This window comes from Ciconia boyciana, chromosome 4, assembly GCF_034638445.1.
Source record: "Ciconia boyciana chromosome 4, ASM3463844v1, whole genome shotgun sequence".
Classification (NCBI taxonomy): domain Eukaryota; kingdom Metazoa; phylum Chordata; class Aves; order Ciconiiformes; family Ciconiidae; genus Ciconia; species Ciconia boyciana.
This window is the reverse complement of record NC_132937.1, coordinates 13,734,646-13,758,070: the sequence shown is the minus strand read 5'-3', so window position 1 is coordinate 13,758,070 and position 23,425 is coordinate 13,734,646. Positions and strand designations below refer to the sequence as shown.

At 39.7% G+C, this 23,425-nt stretch overlaps 1 protein-coding gene across 2 annotated transcripts in view; it reads left to right on the top strand.

Moving 5' to 3' along the window:
• LOC140651140 (ras GTPase-activating protein 1-like) overlaps nucleotides 1-23,425 on the top strand; it is a 110,313-nt gene that overhangs the window by 67,857 nt on the left and 19,031 nt on the right. Inside the window, exons 16-25 of one of the 2 annotated variants that reach the window (XM_072860275.1) lie at nucleotides 970-1,142; nucleotides 1,300-1,459; nucleotides 1,636-1,778; nucleotides 2,523-2,638; nucleotides 5,557-5,643; nucleotides 8,669-8,736; nucleotides 12,700-12,788; nucleotides 15,639-15,716; nucleotides 17,073-17,207; nucleotides 19,402-20,424. In XM_072860275.1, coding sequence (XP_072716376.1) covers nucleotides 970-1,142; nucleotides 1,300-1,459; nucleotides 1,636-1,778; nucleotides 2,523-2,638; nucleotides 5,557-5,643; nucleotides 8,669-8,736; nucleotides 12,700-12,788; nucleotides 15,639-15,716; nucleotides 17,073-17,207; nucleotides 19,402-19,485 — 1,133 coding nt within the window. In that variant the 3' untranslated portion in view covers nucleotides 19,486-20,424. Of the gene's footprint in view, nucleotides 1-969; nucleotides 1,143-1,299; nucleotides 1,460-1,635; nucleotides 1,779-2,522; nucleotides 2,639-5,556; nucleotides 5,644-8,668; nucleotides 8,737-12,699; nucleotides 12,789-15,638; nucleotides 15,717-17,072; nucleotides 17,208-19,401; nucleotides 20,425-23,425 lie in introns of those variants that run through there. The other variant, XM_072860276.1, reaches the window with a different exon arrangement.

Genomic DNA, 23,425 nt, shown 5'->3' with positions numbered 1-23,425 from the left:
GTTTTGGTTTGTTTTGTTTAAATGTGAGGGACTTGATTAAAAGTAGATTTCATCGAGAGTTGCAGAAAAAGGGTGTTTGCTTGGAAGTTCCAGACAGTCTGACAGGCTAAATGTGAAACTGAAACTGTGTATCTCCTCTTGGAACTTTGTGGGTATATTATAGGTAGAATGGTGTCTCTGCAAGCATCTGGGCCCTTTCTGTGTGAAGTAACTCAGTTCAGGAGGGCATGTGCGTATTTTGGAATGGTCAGTGGTCTGAGTGCTGCAGCTTACTAGTCAGCTGTCAGACCATACTTTCAATTATGGTTGAATAGGCTGGCGCAGGTCATTGCTTAGTAATTTTAAGGTACCAACACCACAAAAAAGTGAATTAATGATTTTGTTATTCTTGGTTGACTTTTGTCTTTATTTGGGCAGTAGGCTGTCTGGGAATGCTTTTTTATATGGTTTGCATAAACTGTTACAGCCTTAACCTGGGAGTTCCTAAGTATTAAAGAAATACATCTGGCAACATTTGGGAAAGATGTAGTAATGCTAATAATAAATACTAAAAATAGTAACAAAGTGGTTCAAGAGCAGACCTGATGGAGGTACGAGCCCAAGGCTTCAAAAGAGGACAGTGAATTCTAATCACTTTACCTGTTTTAATTTTCTGATTGCTGCCTGGGTTTGCTAGGTAGCTGGGGGAGAAGGGAGCTTTTTCCCCTATTTGGATGTTAAAAAGAAAACTGTTAATATCTGTGTGTATACATTATTTACAGTATGCTTTATATTTCAGCTTCAGTTTTCAGGAGTCTGTTAAACCATCTAAGAGATAATCTGTCAGTATATTTGATGGCACAAATTTTGATCGTTTTTATTAATACTCTTGCTGAAACAAGATGACGTGCTGAAAACAAACTTTTTTTTATTCAGTAATAGCACCGTTTTGCTGGAGATAACCTACTTAACAATGCTTTTTTCCTAAAGTGTTTATGCGTTGCCAATTAAGCCGATTACAGAAAGGACATGCAACAGATGAGTGGTTTCAACTCAGTTCCCATATACCACTGAAGGGTATTGAGCCAGGATCTTTGCGTGTTCGAGCACGATATTCTATGGAGAAGATCATGCCAGAAGAGGAGTACAGTGAGTTTAAAGAGGTATTAAGTTTATTTCCTCATTTTTTTCTGTCAAAATTGACTTTCTCTGTTGTTTGAGAGAGATTTCAATAACACTGACAGACATCGCTAATTAGTATTTGTAGTGACTGTTATGTCACTGTTAATGTTTCTGAACATTATTCTGGTTTTCTTTCAGCTCATACTCCAGAAAGAGATGCATGTAGTTTATGCCTTATCACATGTTTGTGGACAGGATAGAACACTGTTGGCTGGCATTTTATTGAAGATTTTTCTTCATGAAAAGCTTGAGTCACTATTGTTACGAACACTAAATGACAGGGAAATAAGTATGGAAGGTACTGTACTAAGTACACTAACGTTTACTGAAACTCTGGGGAGGGAAGGGCCCCCATGTCTTCGTTTCTATCTCCTCCCTTAATTACATCATATATCAAACCGTGAACACAGCATATTTTTTCCTCTGCTTTTTGTTGTCTCCTTTTCCCAGCTTTTCACTTTATTTTTTTTTCAGATGAAGCTACTACTTTGTTTCGTGCCACCACTTTAGCAAGTACACTTATGGAGCAATATATGAAAGCCACAGCAACACGTTTTGTTCACCATGCACTGAAAGACAGTATATTAAAGATAATGGAGAGCAAGCAGTCCTGTGAGGTGATACCTTGAACTATGTTTTTGTAAAATTTTGATTTGTTGAAATTATGATCTACTGGTTGTTTGCTTTGGAAGCATTTATTAATCCTTCAGAAATTATTTCAATACTGGAACTGAACTGATTATGAGGGGTTTTTTTAAATGTTAGCTTGAACAATGTTCATAGCATCACTTTTAAATAAGTTTTTTAACTCAAATTTCTTTAAATTATGTATTTATTCTTTAGCAATTGTAGGTTCTTTTGTAGCAGTTACTGAGTGGCCTACCCTAAATAACTTGTGGTAAGCTCCAGATATACTAGAAGTCAATGTCTGAATTTAGTTTCATTTTAAAACTCTCTTACATTAACTGCTTGTGTTAGATCCTATATTTCTTTCTAAAACGACCCTCCTAACTTCTGTTTCACTTGAACTTAATTATGGAAGGGGGGGGGGTGTTCTCAGAAGACTGGATTAAAAGATATGAAAATATATGTAGTTTAAAAAAGATGGGTAGTTATGGATAGTGTTAAACGTCTGTGCTGTTAAAAGCATAGTGCACTAGAACTTAAAAACACTGCTTTTTCACATTTGTTTCCTGGCTAGCCCTTGAAGCAGATTTGTAAGTTCTGTAAAAGTCTGAGATTTGTACACCAGGAGAATATTTAATTTATTTTGAAATAGTATTTAGTGTGTAATATTATCAAATTATATATGTAGTTCTATTCAAGAGAAGAAACTTAATCTTTTTCCCTTTTGGTTTTAGTTAAATCCCTCAAAATTAGAAAAAAATGAAGATGTAAACACTAATTTGGCACATCTACTCAGTATACTTTCAGAACTGGTGGAGAAAATATTCATGGCTGCAGAGATACTGCCTCCGTAAGTTTGCATTCTTCTTTTCAAATTTGTACTTGAAAAATCCTGTTTGTGTGATTTACATTGCACCATAAAATGGTGTTCTTATTGGTTTATCTTCTACTAATCAGTCCTAAGACTAAGTTCTTTAGAGCTCTTATATGTAGAGAGAAAAAAAAATAACACTTGAATGAATTGTGCTTTTTGCACATGTGGTGGGTTGACCTTGGCTGGATGCCAGGTGCCCACCAAGCCGCTCTATCACTCCCCCTCCATCAACAGGACAGAGGAAAGAAAATATAACGAAAAACTCGTGGGTCAAGATAAGGACAGGGAGAGATCACTCACCAGTTACCATCACAGGCAAAACAGACTCGACTCAGGGAAATTAATTTAATTTATTGCTAATCAAAATCAGAGTAGGATAATGAGAAACCCAAATCTTAAAACACCTTCCCCCCACCCCTCCCTTCTTCCCAGGCTCAACTTCACTCCTGGCTTCTCTACCTCCTCCACCCGAGTGGTGCAGGGGGACGGGGAATGGGGGTTGCGGTCAGTTCATCATGCATTGTCTCTGCTGCTTCTTCCTCCTCACACTCTTCCCCTGCTGCAGCGTGGGGTCCCTCCCACAAGAGACAGTCCTCCACAAACTGCTCCAGCGTGGGTCCTTTCCATGGGGTGCAGTTCTTCACAAACTGCTCCAGCATGGGTCCCCTGCGGGGTCACAAGTCCTGCCAGCAAACCTGCTCCAGTGTGGGCTCCTCTCTCCACGGGTTCACAGGTCCTGCCAGGAGCCTGCTCCAGTGCGGGCACTCCACGGGGTCACAGTCTCCTTTGGGTGCATCCACCTGCTCTGGCCTGGGGTCCTCCACAGGCTTCAGGGTGGATATCTGCTCCACTGTGGACCTCCATGGGTTGCAGGGGGACAGCCTGCTTCACCATGGTCTTCACCATGGGCTGCAGGGGAATCTCTGCTCTGACACCTGGAGCACCTCCTCCCCCTCCTTCTTCACTGACCTTGGCATCTGCAGAGTTGTTTCTCTCACATGTTCTCACTCCTCTCTTCTGGCTGCTGTTGTGCAGCAGATTTTAAATATGTTAAATATGTTATATGTTAGAGGCGCTACCAGTGTCGCTGATTGTCTCAGCCTTGGCTAGAAGTGGGTCCATCTTGGAGCTGGCTGGCATTGGCTCTGTCAGACATGGGGGAAGCTTCTAGCAGCTTCTCACAGAAGCCACCCCTGTAGCCCCCCAGCTACCAAAACCTTGCCACACAAACCCAATACAGCACAAAAGCTTTTGGCTAGCACATGTGCTTTTCTTTGAGGGAGAAGCTACTAGATCCAAGGGGTCAGGGAAAGAAGAAGAAAATTAAAATATCAATATATTATCTCTACAAAGAGGTAGAGGACAGTACTAGTTAGCAGACAGTTGTATATATTTAAGTTGGTTACCAATTCTTTCCAGTTCTCCTACTCTGAAAAAGAGATGGAATTATTAACAGCATTAAAAATACAAATGGGTGGTAGTAGAATGACACCCTGCTGTGATTACTTCTGTTTGTCAGGGAAATGCACAGGTTATTCTTTTCCTTTTTTAAAAAAAGCTAAAATAACTTGTTTAGATTGAAACCATTGAATAAAAAGTGCGTAGTGCTAACGGTTTTCTTTCACTTTTTTATCATTAGCTTTTAATGTAAACAAAATGCTGAATTTTGCATTGTGTACTGGGTCTGGCTGCGATGGAGTTAATTTTCTTCATAGTAGCTGGTATGGTGCTGTGGTTTGGTTTTGTGACTAAAACAGCATTGACAACATACCGGTATTTTGGCTACCGCTGAGCAGTATTTGCACACTGTGGAGGTTTCCTTTTTTTGTCCTTCTTTTTGTCACTCAGCTGCTGCCTGCTGTTCCCCCACCTCCCAAAAAAAAAAAAAAAGAGTAGGCTGGGGGGGTGCGCAAGAGGTTGGGAGGGCACGCAACCAGGACAGCTGACCCCAACTGACCAAAGGGATATTCCATACCATATGATGTCATGCTCAGCAATAAAAGCTGGGAGAAAGGAGGAGGAAGGGGGGATGTGCAGAGTGATGGCATTTGTCTTCCCAAATAACTGTTATGCATGATGAGGCCCTGCTTTCCTGGAAGTGGCTGGACATCTGCCTGCCGATGGGAAGTAGTGAATGAATTCCTTATTTCGCTTTGCTTGCATGTGCAGCTTCACTTCACCTATTAAACTGTCTTTATGTTGGCCCATGAGTTTTTCTTGCTTTTACTCTTCCGATTCTCTCCCCTATCCTGCTGAGGGGGAGTAAGCAAGTGACTGTGTGGGGGCTTAACTGCTGGCTGGGGTCAACCCACCACAGAATGGTAGAATAGCACAGAAGTTTCTTTTGTGTCAGTGATGGCAAGGTTAGCATTAAAAGCTTAATTCTTTTAAGTATATGGTGCATCTCTTAACGTTTTCTGAAATACACCAGATTGCTCCTATTCTTTGATAGGAGAGGACTATTGCTTAACTACTTTTAAATACCTAATCTGTATTTATGGATACACAAATTGTTATTCATTCAGTTAAAAAGTGGAAAAAAAAAAAAAGAAAAAAAGCCACCAAACCATCTTTTTTTTTTTTCATTTTTTAAAAGGAAACACTACCTAAGAAATAGGAAAAAAAAAAGTATAAAACATTTAATGCACATGTGAATAATCAGAATTTTACCTGCACAAATAGAATAGTGTATTAGTCGAGGACTTTCTTTGCCATTTGTAAATGGACTGTCATAGCAGAATTTAAATTAATTTAAAGCTTATGTCTGAATTATAAACCTAGCATTGATAATAGTTCTGCATTAAGCAGGAGGTTGGACTAGATCCTTTCTGACCAGCTTTTTTTATTCAGTGAAGTTTTTTAATGAAATGATTAATTAGCTGTTATTTTTACAGGACGTTGAGATATATTTATGGATGCTTGCAGAAGTCTGTTCAAAACAAGTGGCCAGCTAATACCACAATGAGAACAAGAGTTGTTAGGTAAGTTACTTGTCACTTTATTCTATGCCGACAATAATCTTTTAACGTCTTATTACTGTCATACTTCAGTGTGTTTATCTATTTTTTCTTTTAGTGCCAAAACTTTATAGTACTTATATAGGTTACAAGAATATTTAAGATCATTATGGTACTGGGGCATGATATCCCAATTAAGGATTGAGAGCTTGCTAGATTCTTAGTCATGCTGTTAGAGCCTTGCTAGAGGTGTAGTATAGAGGTCAGTATAGCTATACTTAATAGCTTTAACTTTGAATTTACTTGTATTTTTTTTAAGTTTTACAAACTAATCTAAAATATTTATTTCCTTTTTCATGTTGGGAAAGAGAAAAAGTTCTCTCAAAGTGATAGTTAACTTTTGTGATACCTCTAGAGAGCAGTGACCTCTGAAGATGATGTTCCTGTCATATGCCATCTGGGAGGACCATGCCTTATCCAGGGACTCCTATGTAATGTGTGTTAATTATTGGAAAAATCTTACACACGCTAAGATGAATGTTCTTTAAAATGCAGACATAACATGTTAAGGAAACTAATACCTTCTCAGAAAAGTGATTGGACTGTCATTAGATTTCACTGAGGTACTGTCTGCATTGGAATATATAGTTCTCTGCATCAGTGAAGACTCCCAGTGCTGATCACTCAGAATCAACACACAGTGTTCATTTCTGAAAATACGTACTTCTATGCTGTCCCAGTTTTGTTTCATTTCTCTGCTCCAGCCCAATCATGTTGAAACATTCCAGAGCCTTTGTAAAAATGTTGCAGGCTACTGAACCTGGCTCCTCTGAACTGGCACTGAGTACAAAAGCTCCAGTCTGCATTCATAAATCAATTGAGTAAATAGTTCTTCCTTTAACACTATCAGTTGTCAGTGCAGGACAAAAAAATCTTTGACAAAAATGAGGTCTTGACACTGTTGTTCTAAATGATACTGGGGTTTTAAGGGTATCAGAGCCACATCTCTTCTACATTTGCTTTACGTTTTTTTGCAAGCCTAGCTTGCTGGTAGACTAGTATCTGGCACTGATATGATTTGCTGAGGTTAATCTCCCACTGAACAGAGTCTTCCAGATGATTTGTCATTGGCTCTTGTTTATCACTTTGGCTGGAGACAGAAATGAAGACATGGGAGCCCTTCCTTCCCCAGAGTTTCAGTAAATGTTAGTGTAATTAGTACAGTACCTTACATGCTTATTTCCCTATAATTTAGTGTTTGTAACATAGTGACTAAAGATTTTTTTGAAGAAAAATCTTCAATAAAATGCCTGCCAACAGTGTTCTGCAGGGGTTTTGCCTTCAAATTGAAGCTGCTCTTATCAGAGGTGTTGGGGCTAGCCTATTGCAAGGGTGTAGAGCTTAGAAGCAAATACCATGTCTCTCTCTGTTCCTCCCCATCTCCAGAGAGAGCCATGTGGCTTTCCTTAAGTGGATACAGCTGACATTCAGAATTTTCCTGGGGTCTCTGCTGGATACTATAAATATTGGGTCCCTTTCTCTCATCATCTTAGCCTTCATAAGTGGATACTTGTGACTTGTCTCTAGAGTACAGGTTTTTCGCAGCCTCCAGTGAAGAATATTATATTTTATTGCACTGGTTTTGGTCCAAGAATGATTACACATTCAGAGACAGGTGGATAGTTTTTAAGTGTCTGAGTAGCTTCCCTTCTATATCATTCAGAAAGTGCTGCCATTTCTGTCTGGTTGTAAAAGCCCATGCGTAGGTATTGACTCATTCTTAATTTAGACAGCTTGACCAGTGTAAGAAGCACCAAATCTTCTGTATCTGCAAGGTCCATTACCCCAGTTGTCTTCAACTATAGGCCATCTAAAAGACAAATTGGTGTATGTGCCATGACTTCAAAATTATTTACTTCCTCATAGCTTTAAGTTCATGTCATAGAAAATATTTTTGTTTCACACTGGGCCAGGAGTGTTTTGTCACCCCATAATCCATGGTTCTTGGAGAAATAGGAAACTTCTATAACAGTATATATTGGAATTCAAGTGTCTTGGACACATGAAAGGTGTGTTAACCTCACTGTTACATGTGTCACTTCCAATTAATAATGGACAGTGCCATCACTGTATACTTAACAAGCAAGGTAGTGCAAGGTCCATTTCCATTCTTTTGTAAGTGGTCAGGTTTTGGTATTGCTGTAGTGAAAAAGCAGTCTGCTGGTAGCGTCCACGCACTCTGAACAAAATGAGAGGTGAGTTAGATTGCTTTAGTTGGTCCATATGTCACTTCATTTTATAGCAGTCTTCCAGAATTATGGTTAACCTGAGATGGATATTTTTTACTTCAGCTGTCAACAGAAAGTTAGATTTTTCTCATGCTAAACTGAAGGCTATTTTGGGTTTCTGTTTAATAAGTTCCTAGTTCTGCAGTCAAACTGAGTGCTTTTCCCTAGCTTTCTAGATTGTCTGGGTGGCAGCAATTACTTCTGTGAGGAAAGTAGCTGATCCTTCTAGGATAATAGTGTACTGTTATCAGGATATGGATCAGTTCAAGCTGAACTAAGGCCATGTTGCTGCCAAAAGAGAGGTTCCATTCTGACTGTGCACTCTTGCTCTCCTTATGTTGGCTTGGGGAAGCAAGTGGCTGCAGGATGAATTACTTGCTGTAGTAGACAGCGGAACACTTGTGGGAGGCAGGAGACGAAGTGCTCCTCCTTTTTAAAGCCAGTGTGGTCTTAGACTACAGGCTTCAGTATGGCTTTACAGTTAAGCTTTTCCCAGGTGGTTCACCTGGGAAAACCAGAGGTTTTCAGAGGTTCACCTTAATTGGGAAATCAATATGCCTGGTTTTATTTCAGTTTTTATCATAGTTGAAATCATAACAAGACATTCTTGATTAACAAACATATTCACGGAGCACAGGCTGGTTGTTTGTCATCTATCTCAAAAAGATTTCCACACTAACTTAAATGCTTAAAGACTACATAATTTTACATTAATTCCTTAACTTTATTATTGAACAAAATACATTTTTTTTCCATTTCAGTGGCTTTGTTTTTCTTCGACTGATTTGTCCTGCTATCCTGAACCCAAGGATGTTTAATATCATCTCAGGTGACTATGCTTCAGGCTGAACTCATACTTTATGTAGTAATAGGCATGAACTTACTTTAGTGCCTAATTTAGCAAAATATGAAGTCTTTTGAATACTGTGTGTGAAGTCATGTTATCCGTATCAATTGATTGACTTTCTCCCTAAGGCAGCCAGCATACAGTTTTCACCCTCAAAGGTTAGATGGTGTTTATTCCCAATGTCTTGTTTTAAAGTAAAAAAAAAAAAAAAGTTAATGTTAAAGAAAAGTGTTTCATAAAGAAAATTGTTGTGGGTTAACCCCGGTGGGCAGATAAGCACTACACAGTCACTTGCTCACTTCCCTCCTCACCCTCAGTGGGACGGGGGAAGAGGAAAGGAAGAATAAAATCAAGAAAACTTTGGGGGTCAAGATAAAACAAACAAACAAACAAAAATTAAATAATTGTTTAATAAGTGAAGGATAAATGGAACAAAACAAGACAAGTGACGCAAAGGCAATCACACCACCTCCCATGGGTAGACCAATGACCAGCCAGTTCCTGAGCAAAAGATGGCTAACACCCATAAAACCCCCTCTTTTCCCTTTTATTGCTGAGCATGACGTTATATGTTATGGAATATCTCTTTGGTTAGTTCGGGTCATCTGCCCAGTTGTGTCCCCTCCCAGCCTATTGCGCACCCCCAATCTGTTCACTGGGGAGGCAGAGTGAGAAACAGAGGCAGCTTTGATGCTGTGTAAACATTGTTCAGCAAAAGTTATAACATTAGTGTGTTATCAGTACTGTTTTGGTCAAAAATTTAAAACAGCACCATATGAGCTGCTATGAAGAAAATTAACTCTGTCCTAGCCAGGCCCAGTACAAAAGCGTTACCCTGTTTTTTGATGCTCTCTTTGTAGAGTGCATCTCTATCAGTAAATAAAACAGTGACAGGGACTATTCCTGTTTGCTAGAACAGGATTGTGAAATTGCTATACTGATCTGTAGCACAGTTCTGGCTGATATCAGATAGCATTCTCCTAAACAGTTCTTAGGTGTGATTTGGGTTTTGGCATGCATCAGGGACCACATCTGACACAGTTGGCATGGGGCTTTGTTGTGAAGTTTAACGGTGAGGGCATGGATTATTCCATGGCAGTTGGCTTAAGCACCTAGAAATGTTTCTGAGCATTTTAACTTACAGATGTAGTTGAGGTCTTACAGATGCGACAACTAGTATGTGTGTTACTGTTGTTCTAGACATAAGGCTGTGTTGATGAGATTTCAGGTTTTAAGTTTTGCTGTATTCCTTTGTGGTGGGTTGACCCTGGCTGGATGCCAGGTGCTCACCAAAGCCGCTCTATCACTCCCCCTCCTCAGCTGGACAGGGGAGAGAAAATATAACAAAAGGCTCATGGGTCGAGATAAGGATAGGGAGAGATCACTCACCAATTACCGTCATGGGCAAAACAGACTCAACTTGGGGAAATTGATTTGATTGGTAATAAATTAAATAAGAGTAGGGTAATGAGAAATAAAAACTAAATCTTAAAACACCTTCCCCCCACCCCTCCCTTCTTCCCAAGCTCAACTTCACTCCCGATTTTCTCTACCTCCTCCCCCCCCCGAGCGGCGCAGAGGGATGGGGAACGGGGATTGCGGTCAGTTCATCACATGTTGCCTCTGCTGCTCCTTCCTCCGCAAGGGGAGGACTTCTTACACTCTTCCCCTGCTCCAGCATGGGGTCCCTCCCACAAGAGACAGTCCTCCACAAACTGCTCCAGCGTGGGTCCTTTCCATGGGGTGCAGTCCTTCAGGAACAGACTGCTCCAGCATGGGTCCCCTACAGGGTCACAAGTCCTGCCAGCAAACCTGCTCCCGTGTGGGCTCCTCTCTCCACGGGTTCACAGGTCCTGCCAGGAGCCTGCTCCAGTGCAGGCTCTCCACGGGGTCACAGTCTCCTTTGGGTGCATCCACCTTCTCCGGCCTGGGGTCCTCCATGGGCTTCAGGGTGGATATCTGCTCCACTGTGGACCTCCATGGGTTGCAGGGGGACAGCCTGCTTCACCATGGTCTTCACCATGGGCTGCAGGGGAATCTCTGCTCTGACACCTGGAGCACCTCCTCCCCCTCCTTCTTCAGTGACCTTGGTGTCTGCAGAGTTGTTTCTCTCACACATTCTCACTCCTCTCCTCCGGCTGCTCTTCTGCAGCAGGTTTTTTTTTCCCCTTCTCAAATATGTTATCACAGGGGTGCTACCAGTGTCGCTGATTGTCTCAGCCTTGGCTAGAAGTGGGTCCATCTTGGAGCTGGCTGGCATTGGCTCTGTCAGACATGGGGGAAGCTTCTAGCAGCTTCTCACAGAAGCCACCCCTGTAGCCCCCCAGCTACCAAAACCTTGTCATGCAAACCCAATACATCCTTGTGGGAGGAAGAAAGGAAATGCATAAACTACTGGTGGGAAAACTGTAGTGCTAAAATATTGGGACATCTGAGTTCCGTAGTTTTAAAAAATTTCCATATGTTATACTTGATCTTTGTGTTGTCATCCCCCCCTCCTTTTTTCTTTTTTTTTTTTTGGCAAAGATCATCCCAACCTAGAGGGCATTTGGTTTGCACTAGCCATTGTTTTTCCTCCTTCCCTCCCTAACACCATCTCAATTTTACCTGTAAAATGCTGATTTGGAAATAGGAAGAAATCAGAAATTACTTGTGTCAGAAACCCTTTGGGGAAAAAAACTTTTCCTTTTTCACCTTTATAGGCAGCTTTTCAGACAACATAGCAAGTTTTCTGTCCTCTCTCTTTAAGCTATACTAAATGAGAAGGCCTGAGTCAGTCCAAAAGTTCCTTTCTCCCTTTAATCATTTTCATACACACTTTGGGGAAAGCATTTAGGAACCATGGCCTCGTATATGGTGATCCTTTTTTTAGTATTTTTATCATCTTCAGATTTGTGAGTTACATATTTTCTAACTTGGGGACTGCATTGAGACCACTGTGTCTTTAGCTATAAATGGAGTTGTTATCCAGAAATTTGTGTAATCCCTTTTAAGGTTGTCTGTAAGTGTTAGTCCTGTTTAGAAGTTCAGATAATATTCTTCACTTTCGCTAAGGTAAATTTACGGACTCTCTATAGGGTTGTTAGAGCTGTTAAAAAAAAAAAAAAAAGGAAGGGGGCTCTTTTTCTTTTGGAGCAAAGCTTCTAACATACTTCCTTGCTGTAATGGGGCGGGGAGGGGAAATATTCTGAAGGCTGGGTGTATAGATAGAGTTCAGTTTTAGCAGCAATGTGCCTATCCTGTCACCTCAACAACTGTTCTCAAAATCTTTACTGAAAAAGTTAAGTCCTTTGTTTCAACCTTCTTAGTTGATTTTTTTAAAAGAATACACTTCTTTAATCAATTCTCTTCACCTGAAGTCAGTTAAAACAACTTTTTCCAACAAGTGATTGTACCAGGAGTTTCTAGCATTTGATTTGTGCAGTAAATAGCTATACTTTCATGGAAATACAAGCCATCATTGCATGCAATGTTTAGTCTATTTTCCTGGTACTCGTAATTTAAAGTATAATTTGCATAACAATGCAACCCTACTTATATGGGTATATGCAAATAAGGAACAGGGTAAACTTAATTAATTAGATTCTAACAACAAATAATCTTCCTTTTAACAGAGCTGTTTGATTTTTGTGAAAAGGCTTTTCATTTAATTCATAAAACTTTTGTTAACCTTAGGCTTCTGAGAAATACTGTTTTGCTTACTTTGTTCTGTAAGCAACTAGTATAGAAAGTCAGATATGCATATTAATTTTTTTGTGGACATAATTACTAAAATGACAAAAGTTTACTTGATCATTAGATATTTTCCACATGCATTTCTGTTACAGCGTTCAAAGTATTTAATTCCATGATAAATAACAAATTGTAGAAGAGCTTACCTTTCATGTGACTACTGGAAGTTTTAAATGAAATGGCCAGTAACTCTCTACTTTGTATTCCTATCAGATTCTCCTTCCCCTACTGCTGCAAGAACGCTGACGCTGGTTGCCAAGTCTGTGCAGAATTTAGCAAATCTGGTTGAATTTGGAGCTAAGGTGAATATAATTTTACACAGAACAGACTAGAACTGCATTTCCAATACACTTCAATGTTCCTGTTTAATACAGACAAAAATCTGTTGCTGTTTTCTTGTGCAAATCCTGATGTGTGACTTGGGTGTCTTCATCAGCAAGGAGGCCTTGTTCCTGCAGTTTCTTCTGTCCTCTTCAGTTGGAGCTAAACAGGGTATTGATTTAAACTAGAGCAGTAGCATAAAGTCTGGCTGAACTGGAAAGAGGAGTCAATCATTTGAGAATGAGTCATCTAGAAACTTATGTGAATGATTTGGTACATACCATGAAGATTTTGAATCTAGTAGTATGAACAGCAGCAGTGACCTGTTAAAATAATTGATGAACCAATGACCATACTAGTAGGTATTATAAAGAGTGATGCAACCATATTTTCATGCTATGAGAACAGATAAACTCAGACATTTGTTCCAAAGACAACAATGGAAGTATGTGGACTGTTTTTTCTGTCTGTCAATGACCAAAAGGGTGGCAGTCATACTCTAGTATTCATAGAATCATAGAATATCTCAAGTTGGAAGGGACCCATAAGGATCATCAAGTCCAACTCACTGCTCCTCACAGGACTACCTAAAGCTAAACCATATGACTAAGAGCATCATCCAGACTCTCCTTGAGCTCTGACAGGCTTGGTGCCATGACCACTTCCCTGGGGAGCCTGTTCCAGTGACCGACCACCCTCTCAGTGAAGAACCTTTTCCTAATGTCCAATCTGAACTTTCCCTGACGCAGCTTCATTCCATTTCCTTGTGTCCTATCACTGGTCACCAGAGAGAGGAGATCAGCACCTCCCCCTCCGCTGCCCCCCTTGAGGAAGTTGTAGACTGTGATGAGGTCACCCCTCAACCTTCTCTTCTCCAAGCTGAACAAGCCAAGTGACCTCAGCTGCTCCTCATAAGTCTTGCCCTCAAGGCCTTTCACCATCTTGGTCTCCCTCCTCTGGACACACGCTAATAGTTTGATGTCCTTCTTATATTGAGGCGCCCAAAACTGTACACAGTACTTGAGGTGGGGCCGCACCAGTGCAGTGCAGAGTGGGACAATCACCTCCCTCAAACGGCTAGCTGTGCTGTGCTTGATGCACCCCAGGACCCGGTTGGCCCTTTTGGCTGCCAGGGCACACTGTTGACTCATAGTCAACTTGCCATCAACCCAAACCCCCAGATCTCTTTCCACGGGGCTGCTCTCCAGCCTCTTATGTCCCCCAATTTGTACGTATAACCAGGATTGCCCTGTCCCAGGTGGAGAATCTGGCTCTTGCTCTTGTTAAATTTCATACAGTTGGTGATTGCCCAGCTCTCTAGCCTATCCAGATCTCTCTGTAAGGCCTCTCTACCCTCGAGGGAGTCCACAGCTCCTCCTAGTTTAGTATTGTCAGCAAACTTACTTAATGTACATTCGACTCCTGCGTCCAGATCATTTATAAAAACATTAAAGAGCACTGGTCCTAAAATTGAGCCCTGGGGAACCCCACTGGTGACTGGCCACCAGCCTGATGTAACTCCATTTACTATAACTCTTTGAGCCCGACCCATCAGCCAATTGCTCACCCAACGTAGTATGGACTTGTCTAGCTGTGTGCTGGACATTTTATCCAGAAGGATACTGTGAGAGACAGTATCAAAAGCTTTGCTAAAATCCAAAACCACCTCATCTGCTGGCTTCCCTTGGTCAACTAGATGGGTGTTGGAGTTGGAAAAGTGGGAGAGGAGAGGCAGGCAGCCATCCCTCCACAAAGAAAAACATCTATGTGATGGTAAAATGGGTAAATTTTCTTTAGGAATATCCATATCAAAAAGACAACTGAGAAATGCTAGAGTAGAAATCTGTGAATAGAAATAATCCATTCAAGAAGGATGTATCATCTGCCTTAAGTAGATGATGGGAGCCTTTTTGCATTTCCATTGATTATTTGATGTCAAAGTGGGGAGACATCTTTCAGTAATATTGGCATGTCTCTGTACAGAACCTTGAAATACATTCCACATCCATGTTCTTTTATATACTATATGTAATAATTCACTTTCAAATTGAGACCAATTAGGACTAAACTTCCAGCCTGGATAACAGAGTATTTTAATTCTGAAACAAATGAACAACTACCAACCTCTGGCTCCCCCCCTACACACACACACTTTTCCTCTACTTATTCCTTAGACTGGTGTTTTCTGTTGGTACAGCATTTTGAAACATCCCTTTTATTTGTACTCATTTTCATATTGCTTGACATAATTTTGTAAATCAGTTTTACAAGTTGCACTAAAAAGCCTCAGCTTTTATTAAAATTTCTGTTGCATCACTAAAAGAACGCCAGCAACAATTGGTCTGTTCTGGTTCCCAAGTCGCAACATGGTTGAACAATAAAAATCTGTTGACTTAAGCATAATGAAAGAAAGAGAGTTCAGGCTGCCATTATAAAGCCATTTGTCTGACACTCACAACTTGGAATGTAAGCATTAACGAAAGAACAAGGAGGAGGGCACTTATGTCCTGATGTTACCTCTGAAAGTGTTTTCTCCATTACATAGCTGCAATGAAAAAAAGAAATCCATCTTCAATATTTCAGAAATGTAAAATTTCATGTCACAATGCATATGTAATCAATTTCAGAATCCATCTGGAATACAAAAAAGTGTAAACTTTTGACTGGTTGTACACCAGTCATTATAAATTCACTTGAAAAAATAAAATCACTCCAGATGACACATTTGTGTTTTGCAGTGTCATTTGTCTCTCATTACAATGTGTTCACTTCAGATATGACTATTAAATTGGTATTGATTTGTTCTAATAAATACTTTTAAAAATTACTAGGAGCCATATATGGAGGGGGTAAATCCATTCATCAAGAGTAACAAACATCGCATGATCATGTTCTTAGATGAACTTGGGGTAAGTGGTTTAAAAAAAAAATATTGGAAGTTGTATAGCAACATTGTAAATTAAAATTCTTTACAGTTCTTGTTAACTAGCTCAAAAATGCATCAGCTTCCACACAATTTTGAATGCTTGCTACTGAAAAATTTTTCTTATGCTTGTTTAGGAACTGCAGATTGCTGGCCTGTCGCACAGAATTAAAACCAATCAAATGTCCTGTTAGAAAGATTTTATTCATTTAGTACTGCTGTAGACATGAGATCTATTTGAGCTTCTCCCCGAGGATTAGGGTTTTTGGCCAAAAATACCAATCTTTTAAAAAAATATTTTAAACCAAAAAATTCTTATGTGTAATTTGACATATGGTTTTGATCCGAGATTGAAAAAATTGAAGTTTTAAAAAATGTTATGTTCCATTTTAGTTATACATTACCAGATGTGTGTCTGCATGAATTCTAGATATTGTAGTTTAAAAGAAAATAATAATTGCAGTTCACTTTGAAACTGTTACTGTTTTCTGTATGATAGCTATAACAAGAGTTAGGAGTTCATTTATGTGTGTGTGTATATATATATATGTGTTTAAACCAATAATTTGTTTTAAAAATGAAGATGAAAGAAATGTGCCTAGCTTCCTGAATTGATCCATTAAAAATGACCTAGAAGACATCTCAGACTATTTTGATAATCTATAAGAATGAGTGTTTTGAAGTATGTCATTCAGGTGGATTGCCATATGTCACCTTTTTCTGGTTAAATGGCAACTTCTGCATATTATGATATACTGTTTTTTTCTTTAAATGGCAGATTATGCATGAGGACTCAAAAAACTGTTGGGTTTTAAAATAACTGATTAATCTACTGGTTTAATTACATTATTTTATTAGTGGATTTACGGACTTGATAGTTTGGGGGGGGGGGTTGGTGTCCATTTTTGCTGCTGTTATTGTCTGATTTAAATTTAAAAAAAACCCACCTAATGGATGGATCCCCCTCATTTGGGGGGAGGATATAATATGAATCTCTTTTCTCAGTATCTTTCTGGCCTGCTCAGAGGTAGCATAGCAACATCAAACCTTTTAGTAGAACCCTCCTAGTAGGAATAGGAATTGCTGTATATTTAGTAATCTCTCCATGTGAAATGTGTAACCATAATTAAAATGTCTTCATAAAATAGATGCTTGTGGATAGGAGGAAATATATAATTTGTATTAGATAACATGGACAGAAGACTTAATTGTGAAGAAAAACATTGCAGTACTTGCTTGCAATATCTAAACAGCTGTTGGCAGGTCTGTAGAACTGTAATTTAATTTCTTATATGCCTGGCTACTCACCATTCTAAGTCTGCTCTCATAATTTTTGTTAAAGAATGTTCCTGAGCTTCCAGACACTACAGAGCACTCTAGAACTGACTTATCTCGTTATCTGGCAGCCTTGCATGAGATGTGTGTGGCACATTCAGATGAACTTCGGACACTCAGTAATGAGCGAGGTGTAATGCAGGTAAGCTACAATGGTTAACAAAAATCACAGGTACAGATAGCATGTCTTGAGTTATTGCTTAATATCGTGATTCTTTTGTAATTTTTCTGTCCAGCAGTATGAGTGATAAATAATATGTACATTTCACCAGGAGGTTGCTAGTTGCAAAGGTAAAGAAGCTCAAAACTGTGAACTAAGTATACAACAAAACCAACCATGTTTTAAAGCAGTGGGTTGGGGTTTTGTGGTTGTTTTTTGGTGTGGTGGTGTTTTGTTTTGTTTGCTTTTTTTGTTTAGTTTCCAGGTGAAGTTTTTAGTTTCTAGAGGAAGCCTAAACCCAAGAAATCACTGTCTTCTGACAGGCTCTGGTTTTAGGATCCGGTTCTTCTAATTGAGAACTAAATAACTAAATTTACTTTCCTTAGCTTTCTATCACTACTTCATTTCTGCTTCCTGATTTATTACATTTGTAAACAAACATGGCAAACTTCTCTAGCAAACACTATAAATGAGTGTTCTGTTCCAACTATTAAACTTCTATACAGCTTTTATGAAAACTTATCTTTTAAGAGGAAAAAAATTCACACAACTTCATGCATTGTCTCAAAATACTACAAAAGTAATATACTTGCCTATGGTCTACTAATTATGATGAACTTCAAGTCAGCAATTCTACTTATTGCACAGTAATATGTTTTGGTATGCTTGACTAGTATACTGTGCTGTGCAGGAGATAATTTAAGTAGTCTTCCCTTTTTAATGCTAATGATTTGGGGACAGGGCAGTTGTACTATAGAAAGCCTTTTTGTTTAGAGATGGTCTTCCTTAAATTTAATCAGTATCAGCTTAAACTATTTATTTAATGACTTATTTTCGAAGAGGTAGTTTTAAAAATAGTTTTGAATTTAATTGTTTCAAAATAACTTCTTGTAATCAGATTTCTTATTATTCTCATGGTTTAAAGACTGGGCTTCCTATATCCTGACTCTTTTAAGGCTTTAATTTAAACTCAGGTAGATGATAAATCTATATTTCTTTATCCTGGCAGCAGATTTTACTCAAATAATGCATTTTTTTGGCAGTAATGTTTTTTAAATAAGGGGGTTACTGGGAACTCTTATGGTGATTTTGCAAAAGGTAAAAATATATTTGTATTTAATCATCTTTGGCAGAAGAAAGCTCAAGGAATTAAAAATGAGATAATGCTTCATTATAGCAGTTCAAAACTAATCCAGTTTAATAACTACTACAATTTACCTCTTCAGTGGCATATGAGGGAAAAAAAATCAATCACATTCAAGTTCATAATTCACTTACAGCTACTGCTAGTCTTGACAAAGCAAAAATGATGGATAGACTGGCAAGGCAGGATAGTAGAAGTTTTCAGTACTAAATATGTGTTGCTTACAGATAAGGGATATCATTTATTTCACAAGGCCTGTATCTGAAGTACTTGATGATTACAGATATGATACTGTTTCCTCGATACACTTCTATTTCTACTTCAGAGGAGTAATTTCTCCTCATGGGTTTCCATAAAGAAAACCCTTGAACTTTTTTCCCCTTTTCCTCCTGTAAGTGCCCTAATGGTTCAGGATCACCCTGTTGTAGTTGAACATAGTTCTACTGTAATGAAAAAATGATTGAACTCCTGACAGTGCGTTAGCAATACAATTTCTCAGTCTGTTTTATGTGTATGTTCAGTTGCATTTGGTTTAGTTTAATGACCAGGTTTTCAGAAAGTTAAAAGAGAGTAGTTCTGCCTGTGCAGAAGTAAATTGTATTATCACCTTTTTTTTTGTCACCGGACTTTTTTCATTTTCTTGGCCCAGTTCTGCACTTTCACATGGGGAAAATACCTGAGAATTGATTTTTGGTTTACAGATTGTTTTTAACAGATAGGAGAACTCTCTTTCATTTTGAAACTCTCAGGTTAAGTTGGCAAGACTTAATGGGTCTCCATGGGTGCAGATAAATTTCATATTGCTGTTTTACAGTTGCCTTTTGAAGTAATGTCTTAGTGACTAGGGAATTGGAGCTGGGGGGGGGGGGTGTGTGTGTGTGGGGGGGGGGCTTAAATATATTTTAAACTACCTAATTCTAAGTCTGGTAGGTTAATGTTGAAGATGCTTCTCAAGCAAGATGGGTTTTGTTTTTTTCTAGTTGCTAATGTAGGGTTGTACTGGGGTTTTTTTGTTTTTGTTTTTTTCTACAGCATGTTCTTAAGAAGCTGTTGGCTATTACAGAACTGCTTCAACAAAAACAAAATCAGTATTCAGTGTCTAATAACATCAGGTAGCACCTCTACCTGAATTCTGCATGGATCCAGCATGTCTAACATGGCAACTCACACAAGTATCACTTTTTTTGCTCTTGCCAAAAATAGCACACCCTGTCACATTCCCAGTGATGTGTGAACTATGCAAAAAGAAAAAAAAGATTCTGTTAGTGAATGCTTGTACCAGCAGCTTTTTAAACTATCTGTGCAGGATATTTGTACTTTTTTCCACTTGGAACCAGTTTTTACAGCCTCTGAGCCTTGGTGTACAGTTTACCTTCTGCAAAGAAAATGCTGTGACTGTCTTGAACTTTGAAAACTATTTTCAACACCTGCAATTGCCAAAGTTTTTCTGTCTTGTTGGAAAAGAATTATCAACTGACAAGGAAAGAAATGCATTGTTTTGACAGCTACATGTAACTGGATAGTATTTCTTACTGTAATTTCTGACTGGTTACAATTATTATGACCTTGTTTCAACCACTTGAACTTGTATTTACAATTTCCAAAGTTTGATGGTTATGGTAAGAACATTCTTTCCTGTATAGTTTTTATACCATGTTGTTTCTCTTGCTGGAATCATGTCAAAAGAATATGCAGAAGGGATCTTGTCAGCTTTATTCTTTAATGTGCCACTGATTCAGTCTAAATAATTCTTCCATCAAGGACTGTTTATCCATCCAGGTAAATCACAATGCTTTTGTAAAATGTTTACAACAGTAAATAATTTGAATTCAGTAAATTTATTATCACTGTATCAGACATGCATGCATCCATTAAACCATTTTATAAAATATGTATTGGTTGGTCTTGTGTGTAATGTAAGACTACCATGAATCTTATTTTTAAACCTGAAAAATAAGTTTTTAAAATAATCAAGCTGCTGATAGACTCTTTATGGAAACTGGCTAACTTTGGGTGCAAGTAATAGAACATTGTAAAAATGAAATTTGGATAACAGATATGGTTGGCTATTTATCTACTATGTATAAAATGCATTGATAAAAATTACTGTAGGTAAATCTCAAAGTTGCATTTAGGTATGTATATTAAAAAATTGATACCGCTACTTATTTCCTAAAACAGTGTGTGAAAATTAATGTTGTAGTTTACCCCCACCAGCAGCTTAAGCACCACACAGCTACTTGCTCACTCCCCCCCGCCCCTGCAAAATCAGGACAGGGGAGAGAATAGGAAGAGCAAAAGCAAGAAAACTCAGGGGTTGAGAAAGGAAAGATGAAGAAAAGAAAAACAGAACAAGTGATGCAAAGGCAATCACTCACCACCTCCCAGAAGCAGACTGATGTCCAGTCAGTCTCTGAACAACAGCTACCTTCCCCCCAAAAAAAACCCCTTCCCTCCACTTTTATTGCTGAGCATGACATTATATGGAATGGAATATCCCTTTGGCCAGTTCAGGTCAGCTGTCCCAGCTGTGTCCCCTCCAAACTTCTTGCTCACTCCCCAGCCTGCTCCCCAGTGGGGCAGAGTGGGAAAAACAGAAAGCCTGGACACTGTGCTAACACCGTTCAGCAATAGCCAAAACACTGGTGTGTTGTCAAGATGGTTATAGTCACAAATCCAAAACACAGCACCATATGGGCTGCTATAAAGAAAGTTAATTCCATCCCAGCCAAAACCAGTACAATGAAATATTTTGACCTAGCTTTGGATAGCATATAACTACTTGAAGTTTTGGGGTTTTTTTTTTAAATTATTCTCAGTAGTCCTCATGTACATTAGTCACAGTAATCTAATCTGACATTATAGCTGCAGGATCAGCAGTTGCAGCAACAGGTTGTCACACAACTATGATTATGTTCCATACTGCAGATGCTGCAGTCTCTTTTTAACAGTACATTTGAGAAGAATGTTGGGAATGCTGAAAATCTAATAAGCAAGGTTGTTTTCTTTCAATTAGTTCAATGACAAGCTTAGGAAGAAGGCAGCACATCCTGCTCTAAAGCACTTAAGGTTCTATTAACTTTAAGGTTCTATTAACATTCTATGAACCTTAAGCACTGCCCTCAGGGACAAAGGAGCTGAACAGAGTTGGCAGCTCTTGCAAGAGCTCTCAGTTCCCACATGTAGGAAATCAGGCAAGGAAGGCAGGAGACCAGCATGGCTGAGTAAGGACCTCCTGGTCAAACTAAAGTGTAAGAAGGAAATGCACAGGCAATAGAAGCAGGGATGTGTATCCTGGAAAGAGTATAGGGACGTTGCCCAGATGTGTAGGGATGTGGTCAGGAAAGCTAAGGCACAGCTGGAGCTGAACTTGGCAAGGGATACAAAGAATAATAAGAAGGGATTTTACAGGTATGTTGGCCAGAAAAGGAAGATTAAAGAAAATGTACACCACACCCCCCCACCCCGATAAATGAGACAAAAGAACTAGTGACAGCCGACATGGAGAAGGATGAGGTACTCAACAATATTTTGCCTCTGTTTTCAATGGTAATCTCTCTTCCCACATCTCAAGCCCTTGAACCTCAAGGCCGGGACTGGGGGAATGAAGTCCTTCTCATTGTAGATCAGGTTTGAGACCACCTGAGGAACCTGAACATAAGTCCATGGATGGGACCCAACGAGATGCATCCCAGGGTTCTGAGGGAATTGGCAGATATAGTTCCTAAGCCACTCCATCATATTTGAAAACTCATGGCAGTCAGGCAAAGTCCCCAGTGACTGGAAAAATGGAAACACCATGCCCATTTTTAAAAGGGTAAAAAGGAGGACCCTGGGAACTACCAACCAGTCAGCCTTACCTCTGTGCTTGGTAAGATCATGGAACAGATCCTCCTGGAAGACATGTCGAAGCATATGGAAGACAGGGAGATGATTATAGAGACAGACAACATGGCTTCACCAAGGGCAAATCGTGCCTGACTAATCTGGTGGCCTTCTACGATGGAGGGACTGCATCAGTGGACAAGGGAAGAGCTACGGATGTCATCTACCTGGACTGCTGTAAGGCCTTGATACAGTCCCCCACAACATTCTGACCTCTAAAATGGAGAGATATGGGTTTGACGGGTGGACTCTTAGATGGGTAAGGAACTGGCTGGATGGCCACGTCCAAAGAGTCAATGGCTCAATGTCCAAGTGGAAATTAGTAACGAGTGGTGACCCTCAAGAGTCCGTACTGGGACCAATACTATTTAATATCTTCATCAATGACATAGACAGTGGGATTGAGTGCACCCTCAGCAAGTTTGTGGATGACACCAAGCTGAGTGGTGCAGTTGATTTGCTGGAGGGAAGGGATGCCATCCAGAGGGACCTTGACAGGCTTGAGGAGTGGGCCCATGTGACCCTCATGAAGTTCAACAAGGCCAAGTGCAAGGGCCTGCACCTGGGTCAGGGCAATCCCCAGTATCAATACAGACTGGGGGATGAAGGGATTGAGAGCAGCCCTGCAGAGAAGGACTTGGGGGCAATGGTGGATGAAAAGCTGGACATGAGCCAGCAATGTGCGCTTGCAGCCCAGAAGCCAATTGTATCCTGGGCTGTATCAAAAGAAGCATGGCCAGCAGGTCAAGGGAGGTGATTCTGCCCCTCTACTCTGCTCTCGTGAGACCCCACGTGGAGTACTGCATCCAGCTCTGGAGTCCTCAGCACAAGAAAGACATGGACCTGTTAGAGTGGGTCCAGAGGTGGCCACAAAAATGATCAGAGGGCTGGAACACCTCTGATCTGAGAGAGTTGGGGTTGTTCAACCTGGAGAAGATAAGGCTCCGGGGAGACCTTATTGCGGCCTTTCAATACTTAAAGGGGGCTTATAAGAAAGATGGGGACAGACTTTTTAACCAGGGCCTGTAGTGACAGGACAAGGGGCAATGGTTTTAAACTGAAAGAGAGTAGGTTTAGGTTGGATATAAGAAAGAATTTTTTTACAATGAGGGTGATGAGACACTGGAACATGTTGCCCAGCGAAGTTGTATATGCCCCATCATTGGAAGCG